The 16,282-nt window shown below is 35.9% G+C and overlaps 1 protein-coding gene across 4 annotated transcripts in view; it reads left to right on the top strand.

The window, feature by feature from the left end:
• LOC126191208 (cGMP-dependent protein kinase, isozyme 1-like) overlaps positions 1-16,282 on the top strand; it is a 410,062-nt gene that overhangs the window by 25,706 nt on the left and 368,074 nt on the right. The window contains exon 2 of one of the 4 annotated variants that reach the window (XM_049932009.1): positions 700-810. The exons of 1 other annotated variant lie outside the window; for it this stretch is intronic. In XM_049932009.1, the coding sequence (XP_049787966.1) occupies positions 784-810 (27 nt within the window). In that variant the 5' untranslated portion in view covers positions 700-783. Of the gene's footprint in view, positions 1-405; positions 652-686; positions 811-16,282 lie in introns of those variants that run through there. 2 more of the 4 variants (XM_049932031.1, XM_049932016.1) reach the window with 2 other exon arrangements.

Here is a 16,282-nt window from a genome sequence, read left to right as displayed (position 1 = left end):
TTATGCATCTGACATCCCATTTGTTTTGTATTTTATGTAGCAAAGAGTTATGCCATACCCTTTTTCTTTAAGCAAACAGATATTACAGTCTTTTTCTTCATAATCAAATATTTGAACATTAATTTTCATAATTTTGATTTGTACATTTTTTATATACACTTACTGCAAGTTATCTTTATTATAAATATGTTAAACATAAATGTGAAGAGTTAAGTGTACATAAGACCATAACTTTTGGTTATTATGGATAGTAAAATATTTATTTGGGAAGAAAAATATAGTTTATTTTTATAGGTAAATACTATAGGTACTGCATTACATGCAAATGTCAAAGCTCAAATTGAGCTCTTACATTAAAGGAATTGTGTCAGCAGAGACATTGTGAGTGCTTATCATTAACAGATATTGAGTGACCAACTTGTAGGTGAGATATCAATTGAAAAGTTATCTTACAAACTCAGTAACAGATAAGATAATGTGTACTGTACTGACAGCTTTTCCTTCAGGAATGTTTCTTGACACATTAGAACTATATACAGTGATATATCTATATAAAAAGGCATTTTCTAAGACAATTTGTATATGCTAAACATTTAATTTGTGTTTGATAACTACAGTACCAAAGCTGTGTAATCATTGACTAACATTAAGGTAATTATGAGATAATCTGTGACAGTTTCTTAATTTCATATTTGACAGCTGCCATATTTAATACGCTAGCTGATATCTGATTTGAGTAACAACTGAAGGAATCTGAATGCCAACTCTTCTCAGAGATTTAGTATGCCCTCATGTTGTGGACTCTGTGCTGTAAGTTAGAGCAACATTGTATATATATATACACATATACAAAGTAACATAAACTGTTTTAAGTTATATTTTAAATACAGTTGTTGATAAATATACAATTAAATTTATCAGTTTTAATTTAGAGATCTTTGGCTCTCATATAGTCATATGTCATTGCTACTGATACTTACTTTAAGTAAACTTTTTTATTTACTTTTCAATCTTTCCTCATTGATATTGTATAAGTGAGAATATGCATACATAAAAGTGAAAGGGGAGGTAATAAATAATTTGTACCTATTTATACATTCATAACATGTATTATTTGCAGCAAACTTAAAACTTGATGTACATTTAACAAAATATGCTAATATTTAAGTTAACAACATATTTTTAGACTTATTTGTAACTAATTTCAGATTGTCAAAGAGTAGGGCAAACATTTTTGTTACTCTATTATTTTTGTACACTAAAAATAATTAGAACTGCTGTTCGAATTTTGAAGGTTAATTGACAGTAGACTGAATTGAAGGAGAACACACTTTCATCCTGGTATAATACACTCCTTTCTCCCTTATACTATGGGTTTTTAGTTCAGAATGTAGGTCACTTCTCTTTGTGTTGTGTTTGTGATATGGGTGTTTTTATTTCTGTGGATAGTTTTTCATGAAAGTAATACACATAAATGACTGAAATTTTCTTGTCAGAATCATTAATTTTCTGTAAAAGTTTTTGCATGGGTATGTAAGGTAGAACTTGTACATGGCTGATTACTCTCTTTTGGGTAGTGAAAATATTTTTTTACTGGTGCTGGTTCACCCAGAACATAATGCCATTTACAATAGTGAATGGAAGTACTGCTATGAAAGTCTCAAATGATTTCCCAGTTAGGTTCATTTCTTCATTGACAAATTGTGATCCTTCAAGCCTTTCATGAAGTAGAGTCTTCAGGAATGTAGAATGAATTAAATTATGCATTAACAGGAAGGAACAGCCATTGCAGGTTTCTTCTGTTAAGTATTCCAATGATAAACTATAATTGGAGCTATTTTATTCGCTTAATTAATAACAGGGACTCATAAAATGCTGTTAGTAGTCTATACAGTTGTATTAGAAAATTAAAAAAAAAGTGTTTAGCATGGACATTAATGTCAATTCAGATTTATGTCCCCCAGTCCAGATATTCTGATAAATTGCTGTAGAAGTGGCTAATAATGTGCTGTTGCTGTTTTTTTTTACTTTGTTTTTGAATATTCACAGATTTACTCTTTCCTGTCTCTTGTCTACTAGCAAACTGTTAAAGACTGTTACACTAGGTTATAAAACTTCATTGTGGATAGAAAGGCATAGTCCATATAGAAATTATGTATAGTTTCAGTGTTGAGGTTGTGAATTTGTCAGTTAACCATAAATTCACTCTCACTGAAATGACTAATACTATTAGAGAGTAAATGTATTTGCATTTAAATATAAACTTTTCAAGTCCTTTGAAGAGTTTTTAACAAAATGTTTAATTTTCTATTTTACAGAATACACTCATGTAAAATAAATACTTTCCAACCTTATCTGCATTAAGACATAAGTCTGTTTCATAGGACAGTACCCAGTAAAGTATCCAATGTATGCTACAAATTTTGTCTGTAGGTGTGTAAGTGTTAAGCAAGCAGAACTGATCTTTACGGTTAACTTATCCTCTTCTTGGTACCAGCTGTTTGTTATCCATCTACTGCATTGCAGAAAAGTTTAAATAGTTATTACGTAGTAAATTAAAAATTACAAATTTAAAATGTGGGCTGCAAACACTGTAAAGTTAAAAAAGTTCTCTCCTATATTTCCTGATTTTCTCCTTCATTTGGTCATCAAGCAGAGTGTGCAGAAATAGTAGAGTCAGTATCTACATCTAAATCAAATACTCTGCAAAAAAGTGTCAAAAGCATGGCAGGGGGTATTTCCATTTTTACCAGTTAATAGAGTTTCTTCCTGTTCCATTTTCTATGGGGTGTGGGAAGAATTAATGTTTAAATGCTTCTGTGATTGCTGTAGCACTCACAATCCCTGTCTGAGCAGTATGTAAGGAGTAATACTATATTCCATCAATTATAATTTAAAGCCAGTTATTGAAACTTTGTAAGTAGGTTTTCTGAGCATAGTTTGCATCTTCCTTCAAGTGTCTGCCATTTCAGTTCCATCAGCATCTCTATTACAGTAGACAGTAGACTGGTTGCATGTTCCTAGTGTTCTGCGAGTAAACTGAAATCTGCCATCTGCTTTATCCTCAATTCACCCTATGTGATCATTCCATTATTTCATGTTCCTACAAAGTCTTACACCCGAGAATGCATATGACCAAATCAAACTGTGATTCACTGATACTGTAGTCATAGGATACCACACATTTGAGTTTTGTGAAATGTTGAAAAGTTTTACATGTTTTAACGTTTAAGCCAAGCTGCCCATCTTTGCACACTGACTGAATATTTGTGTAACTTTTTTCAGACAGTACTTCATTATAAGTGCATCATATGTGGGAAGTCTCACATTGCTATCAAAGTTGTCTGCAATGTCATTAACATACAACAAGAACAGCAATGGTCCCAAAACACTTAACTGTAGATTACCCAAAATTACTCTTGCATCTGTAACTGAATGAAAAGCAAGAAAACATAACTTACCCATCTCCTTTATTTGAAAATGATGTCATACATTCTCAGTTCTCAGTATTTTCTTGCACTTCAGCCACAAGTAGGGATAATGCAACATTTTAATTTCCCTTTGTATAATGAGTGATCAAAAGGTTCTTCATTTGAGGGCACTGCTGCAGCATATACACGACATAGTGTGACCCCAATACAGGTAAATAAGTACCAACATGTAGACAAGGCATTAGTATGGTATTCTTGTCTTTTTGGTGTGCATGTGGTAAATGCAGAAATGTGTATTAGAATGGAACTTTGATTTTACTTTCTCTGGTTTTACATTTTTCATACCATAAATTCATACCCCATGAAAAACATCTATCAATGCTAAAAATTCCCTGATTTTACATTTCCTCCTAATGAGGAAGTCTTGCATGGTGTCTCACTTGACTTCATCCCTTTTTCTTCCTATTGATATTTGATGTGACTGAATGAGTTATGAGAGACACAAAAGACTACAGATGATGGTAGAAATAGGGGAATATTGTAGGCCATTGAAGAAAGGGGAGGGGGGTGAGAAGAAATGCTGATATAATCCACAATTAGTGCTACCAACACAGCTTGCAACGTTTAGCTTTACTGCGCTATTATGATACACTACTGCTAGGCTGCTGCAGAAGTGGGAAAACTTGACATTCAATGTGAAATGTTCCAGACTGAGGCAATATGTGATGGAGGCACACAGCCGCCACATTTTTTTGTGCCAATTATAACTCTTGTCTCTTTGCTTGTATTTCTGATGTACTGTATTTAGCAATAACAGTGATCATCAACCTTTTAAATTCAAGCGCTAAACCTTGAAGTATACATTCAGTCAGAATCAAGGAAATGTCAGCCATCATTACTGACTAGTGAACTCTTGTTGGCTGGCAACTTGTTATGTCATGCAACATTTAGTGCACCAGACTAACACACATAAAATGAGCTCGCTGCTTTGTTCAGCTCACTACATTATAACTTTACAGACCTTAGCCTATGAAACATTCAAAATTCCTAAATTAAACAGGCACAGAAGCTTTAAATCAAAGTCAGTGTGAGAATTTTATTCTCCTCCTACTAGGCAGCAATTTTGCGAACACTCATAATGTCAACTGACATAACTGAATTGCAAATCCATAAACAAAAAGAAAGAAATTTCAAAATTTTACATCATATAATACATCTATCTGGAAGAAAAGTGGATTTTGCTACTGATAATATTGTAGGGTTTGTAATTCAAAAGACCATCACTTTTGCTAATGATGTATGAGCTAATTGAGCCATTTCCCAACACACTATTGCTACAAATTATGTCCTAAAACACACAGTTTTGATGGTTCTTTCATTTTATGTTCAACTCAAAAATAGCAAAAATTTATAGCCTGCATGGTGAAATAAACTGGAAACTTCGAAACATATTACATCTTACATATTACAACACCTTTGATGTTTCTAACATCTCAGGTGTTTGTTTTCCACCTGCAGCCAATAGTTGCACAGCATGGTGACGTCACGCTAATGTCTTCTAGCATACAGAGAGATAAACAGCAACCTTACTTTGTGGTTTGTTGCAAAGTACAGCTGATGTGGATGGTGTATAGCAAATGGAGTGACTGTGGCTTTCACTTAGGTTTAATTTATATAGTTATACCTCATATGCCCTTCACTACCATGGATTTATTTTACTTACAGTAGTTCTGCTCAGAGCCTGTCGACAGAATCTAGAGCCTATCATGCCTCTACCAACTGCTGCCAATGTAGGCTACTCCATTTGCTATGTGTGGCACCACAATTAACAGGATGTGTTCAGTGAACAGTTGTGCAATGGCTTTTTAGTCTTTGTTGCAGTCTTCATTGGTGTTAAATGCATTGTGATGCCAGACAGATTGTTGTAGTTGTAATGTATTGCTGGAACAGAGAAACACTGAAATCACAACAGGCTTAACTTTATTTCATGTTCATTGGTATAAATAGGTTTACACTACAGCAAGTAATGAGTTCAAAGGGCAAATGGTGCACATTGGCAATACTGCAGTACATTCCACTTTGACCACTCAGCACATTGAACGAGGACAAGTTCATGAGTGATAGACTAGAGGTCACTCCACTCACATCACCAGAGTGTGTTGCACTGCCATTGGCTGTAGAAGAAAAACACACACATGTTAGAGTCTGCATTTCACTGTACTTCAAAGTTTTCCATTTAATTCACCATGTTAATTAATTTTTGCTTTTTTTGTGGGAAAGCCAAAGGAAAGATCTCTCAAAATGTGTGTATTGACATATAAATTGTGGTCGTAGCTTATCAGAAAATAGCTCGATTACTTTGTACCCAGATACCAACTTCAATTTTTTGACAAGTTTTTACTTGCTGTTATGCATTATGATTTTTTAAGGAATGGATGAAATTCATTACGTCTAATTTTTGTATAAACATTGTATTTTTACATTTCATTTCCTTCACTTATACAAATTTTGTACATTGTATTGGAGAGGATTATGATTTTAAACATATATGCCAATTACATATGATTTTGCTCATATGGTGGCAGTTTTAACATTTTCCTCAATTCTGAATTTTCCACTGTTTTGTGTTTTTTAAGTCTGGACCACTCAGTGGTACAAAATAGGGGTTTCACTGTATTACCAAATGTGTTGTACTTTTCTTGACTGCTGAAGGACAAACACCGGTAGACATCCATCTGAGAATGAAAACTGGGAATGGAACAGCATGTCTATCAGAAACCACACTTGTGAAATCGTGTAACAAGGGATGCTGCTGCTTCATGATAATGCACGTCCCCATATCGCAAACGTAACTCAGAAATTGCACCAAGTCAAGTGGGATACACTCGAGCACTTGTCCTATAATTGTAATGTCACCCCATGTGATTATCATGTTGTTGGTCTCTTAAAAAAGGCCTTGAAGATTGAATAATTCCTGTCAGATGAAGATGTGCAGGGGGCAGCTATGGACTTCTTCAAGCAGCTGGACACTGTGTTTTACCAAACAGGTGTCTTCAACCAGGTGCATTAGTGGGGTGACTGCCTTAACACTCATGGTGATTTTACCTGATTGGTATATCGATTCTGGATTGTACAGTCTTCAAATTCTAGATTCTTAATACTGCATGAGAGTCTGTTATAAAATATGCAGTTCTTCCCAGATCCTTGTTACTTGAATTTTTTAATATATCAGTTACCATACATCCAAGTGCTGTAATGATGGAGACCTACATATTTATATAGTTGAGTTGAAATATTTGCATTTAAAAGAATGAAAACCACATATTATGAGTATCTGCTAACCTTTACACATACATATATGTATATTTCTGTAGAATGTACAGAATACAGATATCTACTTCAGTGCCTTACTTTCTTCCACAATTTTAGGAATTTTTTATATGTACTTATTTGTCTCAAAAGTATTTACTTGTATTTTTTATAATAAAGTATATCCACAGATATGAGTTGTAATACTAGAGATGTGTCATTAAGTACACAATTCTCAGTTACGGTTTTAGTATGTTATTTACATGTAACAAAGGGAAAATCAGGATGGAACATAACAATATTATGAAATGAATAGTTGCTACTCACCACATAGCAGAGATGCTGAGTCACAGGCAGGCACAACAAAAAGACTATCACAAAATGAGCTTTGAGCCAACAAGGTCTTCATCGGAGACAGAACATACACACATGCACACTCACATAAACTCAAACTGTGTATGTGTGTGTGTGTGTGTGTGTGTGTGTGTGTGTGTGTGTGTGTGCCCTATCTCCGATGAAGACCTTGTTGGCTGAAAGCTCATTTTGTGATAGTCTTTTTGTTATGCCTGTCTGTGGCTCAGCATCTCCACTATATGGTGAGTAACAACTATACTTTTCATAATATTGTTATTTACATGTGATATCGAAAGTAGAAATTTTAATACATGCCATACTCTGGTGTTGTGTTGTAACCACATTAAGTCCTAATCCAAAAGCAGGCGCATAAATGAAATACATCAATTTATTCCAACTGAAAGCAGTTTTATTATAAACAGCAATATACAGCCATCACAGAACGGACTTCCCGACAGAGAGTGTAAAGTGCTTGTACCTACACAAGCTTTGAAATCATGATTGGGTTTGAACTGGTGACTTGCAACACATCAGCCAGGGCACTAACCACATGTCGCACTGTGTATGCCGTAGCTTGAGCTTGCAGCCTAGTTTCCTCCATATCTACATCTAGGTGAATACACTGTGATTCATGAGGTTCATTGGACCACTTCCACTCTAATTCTTTACTGTTTCACTGTCAAACAGTGTGTAGGGAAACAAGCAACTAAATATTTCTGATTGAGCTATAATTTCTCCTACTTTATTACAATGATGATCATTTCTCCCTATGTAGGTGGCTGCCAACAAAGTATTTCTCAGTTGCAGGGGAAAGTTGATGACAGAAGTTTATTGAAAAGATCTCACCACAACAAAAAATGCCTTCATTTTAATAATTGCCACTGGAAGTCCCGTGACACTCTCTCCCCTATTTCACGGTAATACAAAATGAGCTGCCCTTCTTTTGAGCTTTTTCAGTGTCCTCTGTCAATCTTATCTGGTATGGATCCCATACTGCACAGCAATACTCTAGCAAAGGACTGACAAGTGTATTGTAGGCAGTGTTGTTAGTACCTGTTGCATCTCATATGCATTCTGCCAAAAAACACAGTCTTTGGTTTGCCCCCCCCCCCACCCCCCCCCCCCCCCACCCCCTCTACAACAGTGTCTATGTGATCATTTAAATTTAAGTTGTTCATAATTGTAATTCCTAGGTATTTAGTTGAATTGACACACTCTGGATTTTTGTGATTTATCATGTGACCAAAATTTGATGAATTCTTTCTAGTACTCATGTGGATGACCTTAAATTTTTAATTATTAACATTCAATTGCTACTTTTTGCACTATACAGGTGTCTTATCAAAATCAGTTCGCAATTTGGTTTGTTCTGACAATTTTACTAGACAGTAAATGACACTATCACCTGCAAAAAATCTTATGATTGATTAGATCATCTCCTAAATCATTTTTATAGATTAGAAACAAAAGAGGCCCAATAAAACTTCCTTGGGGAATGCCTGACATTGCTTCTGTTTACTCAATCTTTTTCCATCAATTACTATCAGCTGTGACCTCTCTGATAAAAAAATCACGAATCCAGTTGCACAACTGAGAGGATAGCCCATAGGCATACAATTCAATTAGAATCCTCTTGTGAGGAATGGTGTCAAAAGTCTTTTTGAAATCTAGAAATATGGAATAAGTTTGAGATCCCCTGTTAACAGCACTCATTACTTCATGAAAGTAAAGATCTAATTGTGTTTCTCAAGAATGATCTTTTCTAAATCAATGCTGACTGTGTGGCAACAACTCATAATCTTTGAGGTAATTCATAATGTTCAAACACAGTACATGTTTCAAAATCCTACTGCAAATCAACTTCATTGGTATGGGTCTGTAGTTCATCAGATTAGTCCAATTTCCTTTCTTGAGAAATGACGTGATGTGTGTAACTTTCCAGTCTTGGGGTATGGGTCTTTTGTTGAATGAGCAGTTGTGTATGATGGATAGGTGTCGAACTATTATATCAGCGTACTTTGAAAGAATCTGGTTTATGTATAGTCTGGACTAGAGAACTTGCCTTGATTAAGTAATTTAAGCTGCTGTGCTACACTGAGGATACCTACTTCTCAGTTACTCATGTTGGCAGCAGCTCTTGAGTCGAATTCTGGTATATATACTTCATCTCCTTTAGTGAAGTAATTTAAGAAAACCATAGTTAGTAACTCCATTTTAGTGGCACTCTCATCGATAACATTACCACTGCCACGTAGTGGACTTATTGGTTGTGTCATGCCACCAGTGTACTTCACATACAACCAGAATGTCTTTGGATTTTCTGCCAGATTGTGAGATAGAGTTTCACTGTGGAAACTGTTAAGTGTACCTAACAGTGAAGTTTGTGCTAAATTTTGAGCTTCTGTGAAACTTTGTCAATCTGGGGGATTTTGCATTCTTCTAAATTAGGCATGCTTTATTCGTTGCTTCTTCAACAGTGTTCTGATGTGTGTTGTATACTACGGGGGATCAGTTACATCTTTCATTGATCTATTTCCTATTAATCTCTTTATTCCTGTCAATACTAGTTATTTGAATGTAAACCATACCTGCTCAGTTTGGAAGGAATGGATGCACTCTTAGGATGGCATCAAGCTAATTTTTATCTACTTTTTAAAATAGCTATGTTTTGCATTTGTTTTTGGTGGGTTTGGACGTTATGATATTCAGTCTCACTATAAGATTTTGTGGTGACTAATCCCTTTATCTGTCATAATGCTCACTCATTTGCTTGGGATTATATGCTGTTGATTATGTTTTCACAACTTTTACACTCTTGAGTGGGCTCCTGAATTAACTATCCAAAATAATTTTTGGAGAAAGCACTTAGTATGATTTTGGATGATGTTTTACACCTACCACTAACTTTAAGTATGTATTTTGGCTAACATATCAAGGTAAATTGAAGTCACCATCAATTATGATAGTGTGAGTGGGATACCCATCTGAAATGAGACTGAAGTCCTCTTTGAAGTGTTCAGCCAACTGTATCATCTGAGACAGCAGATCGGTAAAAGGAACCAGGTATTAATTTATTTCAGTTGTCAAGTATAACCTCTACCCATAGTAACACAAAGGAACTATTTAATTCATTTTTGTGACAAGATAGGGTACTTCTATCAGTAACAAAGGCTACTTCTAAGAGTAACAAACATGCCACACCAACTGTATTTGATCAGTTCCTTTTGGACAACATTAGGTTCTTTGTAAAAATTTCATCTGAACTTATCTCTGGCTTTAGCCAGCTTTCAGTATCTATAAAAACTAGTGCTTCAGTGCTTTCTGTTAGTGCCTAGAGTTCCGATTCTTTCCCAACACAACTACAACAGTTTACTACTGTAATACATACGGTTCCTAGATCTGCCCTTGTCCTTTGAGACTGAAACTATTTTTATTATTTCCTGAGACCCTGATGCTGATAACTGGATGATAGCAACAAAGCACAAGCAAACTGAAGTCACCAAAGACAGTTTTTTTCAAAAGACCTAGGTATAAAGGGATAATATTTTTGTAAATGGGGTTTCAACCAAACTCTAACAAAACTGAATTGACTTGTTTTTATCAGAGTAATATCCTAGCCAACCAAGAACTGGACATGTTTTTTGAGGAAAACTGCCTGGGCCATAATGTATATCCACAGTACCTTGGGATACTTGATAGAAAACTGTCATTTGAACAATGCCTAACAAATACTACAGCTAAATTGAAGTCAAGAAATAATATTCTTGAAAAATTGTGGGGTACAACATGGAGTTCTTCATCTTCAACCTTATGATCATCCACTCTCAGCCTGGCCTATTCAGCAGTAGAATACAGCATCCCCGTCTCAATAAACAGCAACATCATGAAGCTGGTGGATGCAACTAAATCAAACAGTGTGGATTATTACTGGCTGAATCAAGTCCACTCCAGTATTCTGGCTACCTGCCCTGAGTTTCATTCACCCACATAACCCGAGAAGAAAGAATAATCTTTTGAGGGAATATAAGAAAATCTGCACCCAGCAGGGCGCAGTACTGCAGATGTGATAAATTATTGTATTTCTGAAGTGATGTGTAACTGCCATAAATTAATAATAAAACAATAATAATAATAATAATAATAATAATAATAGTAGTATTAACCTGTAGATTGTAGTAGTACTTCACATGGTGGACAGAGATAATTTCCATGTGATTTTGTGTTTTTGATAAAGGGTCATAATCCTTGACTTAAAAAGTGATGTCCACCAAATGACAAAGAATATGGTATGGAAAGTAAATCTTTGGTAACACTTCCAATAGTTCCATTTCCTTCACGGTTGTAAAAATCCATACCAAGTATCCTGGGCTGTATATCACTCACCATTGCTTGGTGTTGTAATGTTCTCAGTCTTTTTCCTGTGCACCCAAGATCCATATGTGAGCCAGCCACGTTGCTTCTTTGGTCCTGGTGATTAGATGTTTCATATAATCATCCTGAGTATCACCTAGTTGAAATGGGAACAGTGTATCCATTGTAGTTTCAGCCTCGTGACTATGGAGCAGAAAAAAAAAATAGTATGAAGCCTGTAATGTGTTGTTTTGCTGTGCTGTATGCAAATGTCTTGATGGGCAGTACTGTACCCTAATATCTCTGTTTGAAAACCATGTACATTAAGAGCATATCTCCCACTGTATTATTATTAAAGTGTTCTATAGGCCATTTGTCTGTGGATGGTAGGCAGTTCTCATCCTGTGGGTGATGTTGCAATGTGAAATTACCTCTAATTCTAGCCTTGACTGAAAAACTTTTCCATGATCAGAGATCATCACACTGAGTGCTCCATGCTTCAAACTGATGTCTTCCACAAGGAACTTTGCATTTCTGGAGTCAGGCAGTCAGCACTGCTTTGGTAATGGTATAGTAGGTCAAGTAGCCAAATACCATTTGTCAACTTCAGGAACCTCTGTAAGAGATTGATTTCAGTTCAGTGGAATGGGGCTGCTGCATGCAGAATTAGTGTCAGATATCCTGGAAGTAAATGCAGCATGTGCTTCCATCAGTGGCGTTCCTTGCACTGACTCAGGTAGTGTCCAACAGATTGTTAGAGTCCTGGGCAGTGATACCTGCATCTGGTTCTCTCTAGAGGCTTCACAAATCCCAGGTGACCAGACATTGGAGTGTTGTGGAAATACTTCCGAATAGTAGGCCATAGAAAGGCAGTCATCGTCTTTGGGTTAGCACCTCTTTTGTGTACCACCATGACTGTACTCCTGAAGCCTCAGTGCCCACTTTCTATTCGACCTGCCAAATCCTTCAGACTAGTCAGCCAGCATAGATAATGATGGCCCATCACAGTGATGATGGTTTGACAGATAAATAAGGCCAGGATTTGTTGATGGTCCAAACAGCTGCAAGGTCCTCTTTATCAGTCACAGAATAATTCATTTCAGACTTACAGAGTACTCTGCAAGCATGGACTATCACTTTTCAGCACCTTCTAGAAATTTCACTAGAACGGCACCTATCCTATAAACACTATTGTTGGTGTAAAGTTCTGTCTCAGTATACTCATCATACAATGATAGGACTGGAGAAGATGTTAGTGATTCCATATGGACAAGAAAAGATCTTCCTTGTACCTCATTCCAGCAAAATTTGGTGTCTTTGCAGTATTCCTTGCAAGGGACCTGCCTTGGTACAGAAGTCTTTTATGAATCACTAGCAGTACAAGGATATTATGAAAAAAATTCTCACATCATGAATGTGCTGAGGAGTTGGGAAATCTTTGATCACTCTTACTTTCTCTGGATCAAGATAGCTTCCATCACTATTTACTAGGTCCCCAAGATTTTTGTTTCTTATGCAGTGAAGAGGCTTTTTTTCAGATTCAGGTGGATGCCTGCAGTCTGAACAAATTTCAGCATAGTTGTCAAGGCACTTTGATGTTCTTCAAGTGTCTTTGAGAATTTGACAATACCCTCCAGATAATAGAGAGATATCATTCATATAAGATGTTGATCGCAGTTGTCCATCACATGTTTGAAGGTGGCTGGGATGTTACATGGTGCAGGTAGTATAACTTAAAACTCATATTGGCCATCAGGAGTTATGAAACCAGGCTTTCTGTCACCCTCATCAAACTCGGTTTGCTAGTGGCCTGTCCATATGTCCGTGGTTGAAAAACATTTTGCTCCTTTTAAGCAGTCTTGGTTATCATCTGTTCTTTGCAAGGGGTAGACATCTTCAGTGGTGATTTTGTTCTTGTGTTGCTAGTCAACATAGGAATGCCATGTACTACTCTTCTTCACAAGGACCACAGGAAAGTACCAAGGATTCTCTGAGTGTTCATCAGTGTCATCTTGTATCTTCTCCATTTCCTCCTGGATTTGTTGTTCATCTGGGATCACTGGATATGAGCGCTGGCTTTTAGTGGGTGATCCTCAGTGTTGATACAGGGTTTGCTATAGGCTGCTTGGTATGACTTTTCTACTCTCCAGATTTGGAAGCATCCAAAAATTGATGCACCAACAATTTTCCTCGATCAGGCCAGATGCTGTTGGCAGTTAGATTGTAACTTCCATCCTAGCATTGTCTGTAGTGGTAATAGAGCATGATTCTTCATTGATGAAACTAAGCTGCCCTTCCTGGATTGCTTCAGCTGTTCCTATTCACATACCTTTAGGGGTGATTTGTTAGAGTTAGTGATTTAATGTTCTTCTTGACCACCAACAATGTGTATGATAGTCGCTGGCATATGGCTTTGTTTTGTGAGCCTGAGTAGCATTTTGAAATTGACAAAAGCTTCAATGTTAAGCAGAGCATTTTGACTGATGACTGGAACTCATCTTGTTGATGATGGCAGGATAACAACACCTCCAACAGCAAACAGCTGCCTAGAACATCTTTGTTATGTGTCGTTGCTGGAATAGGTTTGACAATCTGGAGTTCTGATCTTCCATAGTCAATGACTTCTTGTGATGCTTGCAAGAAGTCCCATCTGAGAACAACATTATGACTACATTCTGATAAAATGACAAATTTTAAGGTCTGCGTTCTGTAACTGATCATTATCCTTTGCAATAAAAGTTATTGTTGGCTGGATGCATTTACCATTTGGGCCTGTAGCAAAATCACTTTTATATAATGGAAAATAGACTTCTTCAGCTGACGATGATAAGCATCTCACATTACAGAAAACTAGCACCCAGACAAATTGGTCATTGGTAATAGCATCAGTGAGATTTCCTGACATCTTGGTGACTGTTCTAGGCAGTCTCATCTCCATGTATGGTGACTTCACTTAGTCTTCCAAAAGTCAGTGGTTAGGTAAGTGGCTGGTACCACTGTACTGAACATTGAGGAGCAAGTTTGTGTAGGGTGTGGTGACAGGCTTCATCTCACAGCTTGACAGAAGTTGTTTGCAGTTGTCTGGTGTGTACACTGCTTTGAAATCCATCTGTCACCTGATAGAAGTATATTAGGAATGATGTACTGCTTGTGTATTCTGGCTCCTGTCCAAGTAGGTGACAACTTTTATGTTGCGTAACTGGATTCATGGTGATGTAGATGTTTTGAAGCAACTGGAGTCTTCACCAAACAACGTCACTTTGTAAGCACATTCAAGTCAATCCAGAAGCAGGGTTCTCAGAGAAATGCAATGCTGAAAGGAAATTTGTTATGAACACCAATGTACAGCTAGATCAGAACTGACTTTCTGGACAGAGAATGCAGAGTGCTGGTATTTACACAAGTATAGATGTTTCCAGAATATAAAAACATTACAGATATAAGATATCTCAAGGACCTTCAACAAATCATAAATACTAGTAACATTAAAGTCTGGGTTTGAATTAGTGACCTACAACCTGATAGCTAGTGATGCTAACCATAACACCACACTATGCACCACAGCTTGCAGTAATATATTCACCGCTTTTAATTTTGGGTACATATGTACACTTTATCGTTAGTACTGCAGTTTATTTCTCCATATTTCTCTCTGATTTCTATAAATGATTTAATAACCTTTACCTTTTAATTCATAGGTGTGCACTTTCTCTGACAGAAATCTGTGACACATATAGACAAAAGCATTGGAAGGAACTCAGAAAGATAAACATATATTTTCCTTCTTTTTCATTGCCTTGGTTGCATTTGCTAGGAGACATATCTCACACTTTTTCTATGTTAATTAAGTACTATCACTGGGAAATTAACATTTATTATTTCAGTGATGTGTTCATTGTTAAGTCTCATCATGAAAGAGAAACATCCAAAGGGAGATATAATTTAGAAACTGGGTTAATAACTAATGACCATTAAAGTATTTTAGCAAACTCGAGTTAAATTTAACAATGTAAAATTAACAAATGCCACTCTTAAAAATAAATAAATACCTAGTTATTTGATTACATGAGATAATTTCTGTTTATTTATTTATTTTTAAGCTTGATAACTATAAAATGGTGTTATATATCATGGCAGAATATTTATATGAAGTGAGGCCAGTGTACAGTTAACCCAGATACTTGTGATGCAGCTAACAAAAGTCTTCAGTTCTTGAACTAAAATAATCAGACAATTTGCTGCTAAAAAGGCATTTATGTTAATTTTCTACTGAATTTATAAGGACTCTCAGCTTATTTCTATGTCACATGAGAGCATGTTGAAAACCTTCACCCCAGAATACAGAATTACTGTACACACTAAACTCCATAGAAGGAGTTAAAGTCATGATGAAAACAATTTTTTAATCTTCTGTTTCTTGTTGTGTGTCAGATGGGAGCATGTTGGAGATCTTTACACCAGAACAGAGCACCCCTCACTGAACCCTAAATAAATAGATGAAATCATCTTTATTTGTTACAAATTACATGAATCCATATTATAATAAATCACAAGGATGTGGAACAAATCAGGTTTACAAGCACAGATATGCAATAAATATAAGAAACATATGTACAATAACAAGAATGTAGCAGTAATTGGAGAAAAAGATTAAAAGTTGAAGTAAAATTAATAAGATATGGTTCAAGTAACATCACATAATTACTAAATAAAAAAAAAGGATGTGTGTGTGTTGTTGGGGCTGTCTATATTACATTTCCACAGAAAATGAATGTTATTTCCAGTGCTCTTTTTCTAAAAAAAAAAAGTTTGAGGAGTATTGTCATGCTTGGAGTTTT

The sequence above is a fragment of the Schistocerca cancellata genome, chromosome 1, assembly GCF_023864275.1.
Source record: "Schistocerca cancellata isolate TAMUIC-IGC-003103 chromosome 1, iqSchCanc2.1, whole genome shotgun sequence".
NCBI lineage: Eukaryota > Metazoa > Arthropoda > Insecta > Orthoptera > Acrididae > Schistocerca > Schistocerca cancellata.
The sequence above is the reverse complement of the archived record's forward strand: the minus strand, read 5'-3'. Positions and strand labels throughout refer to the sequence as shown.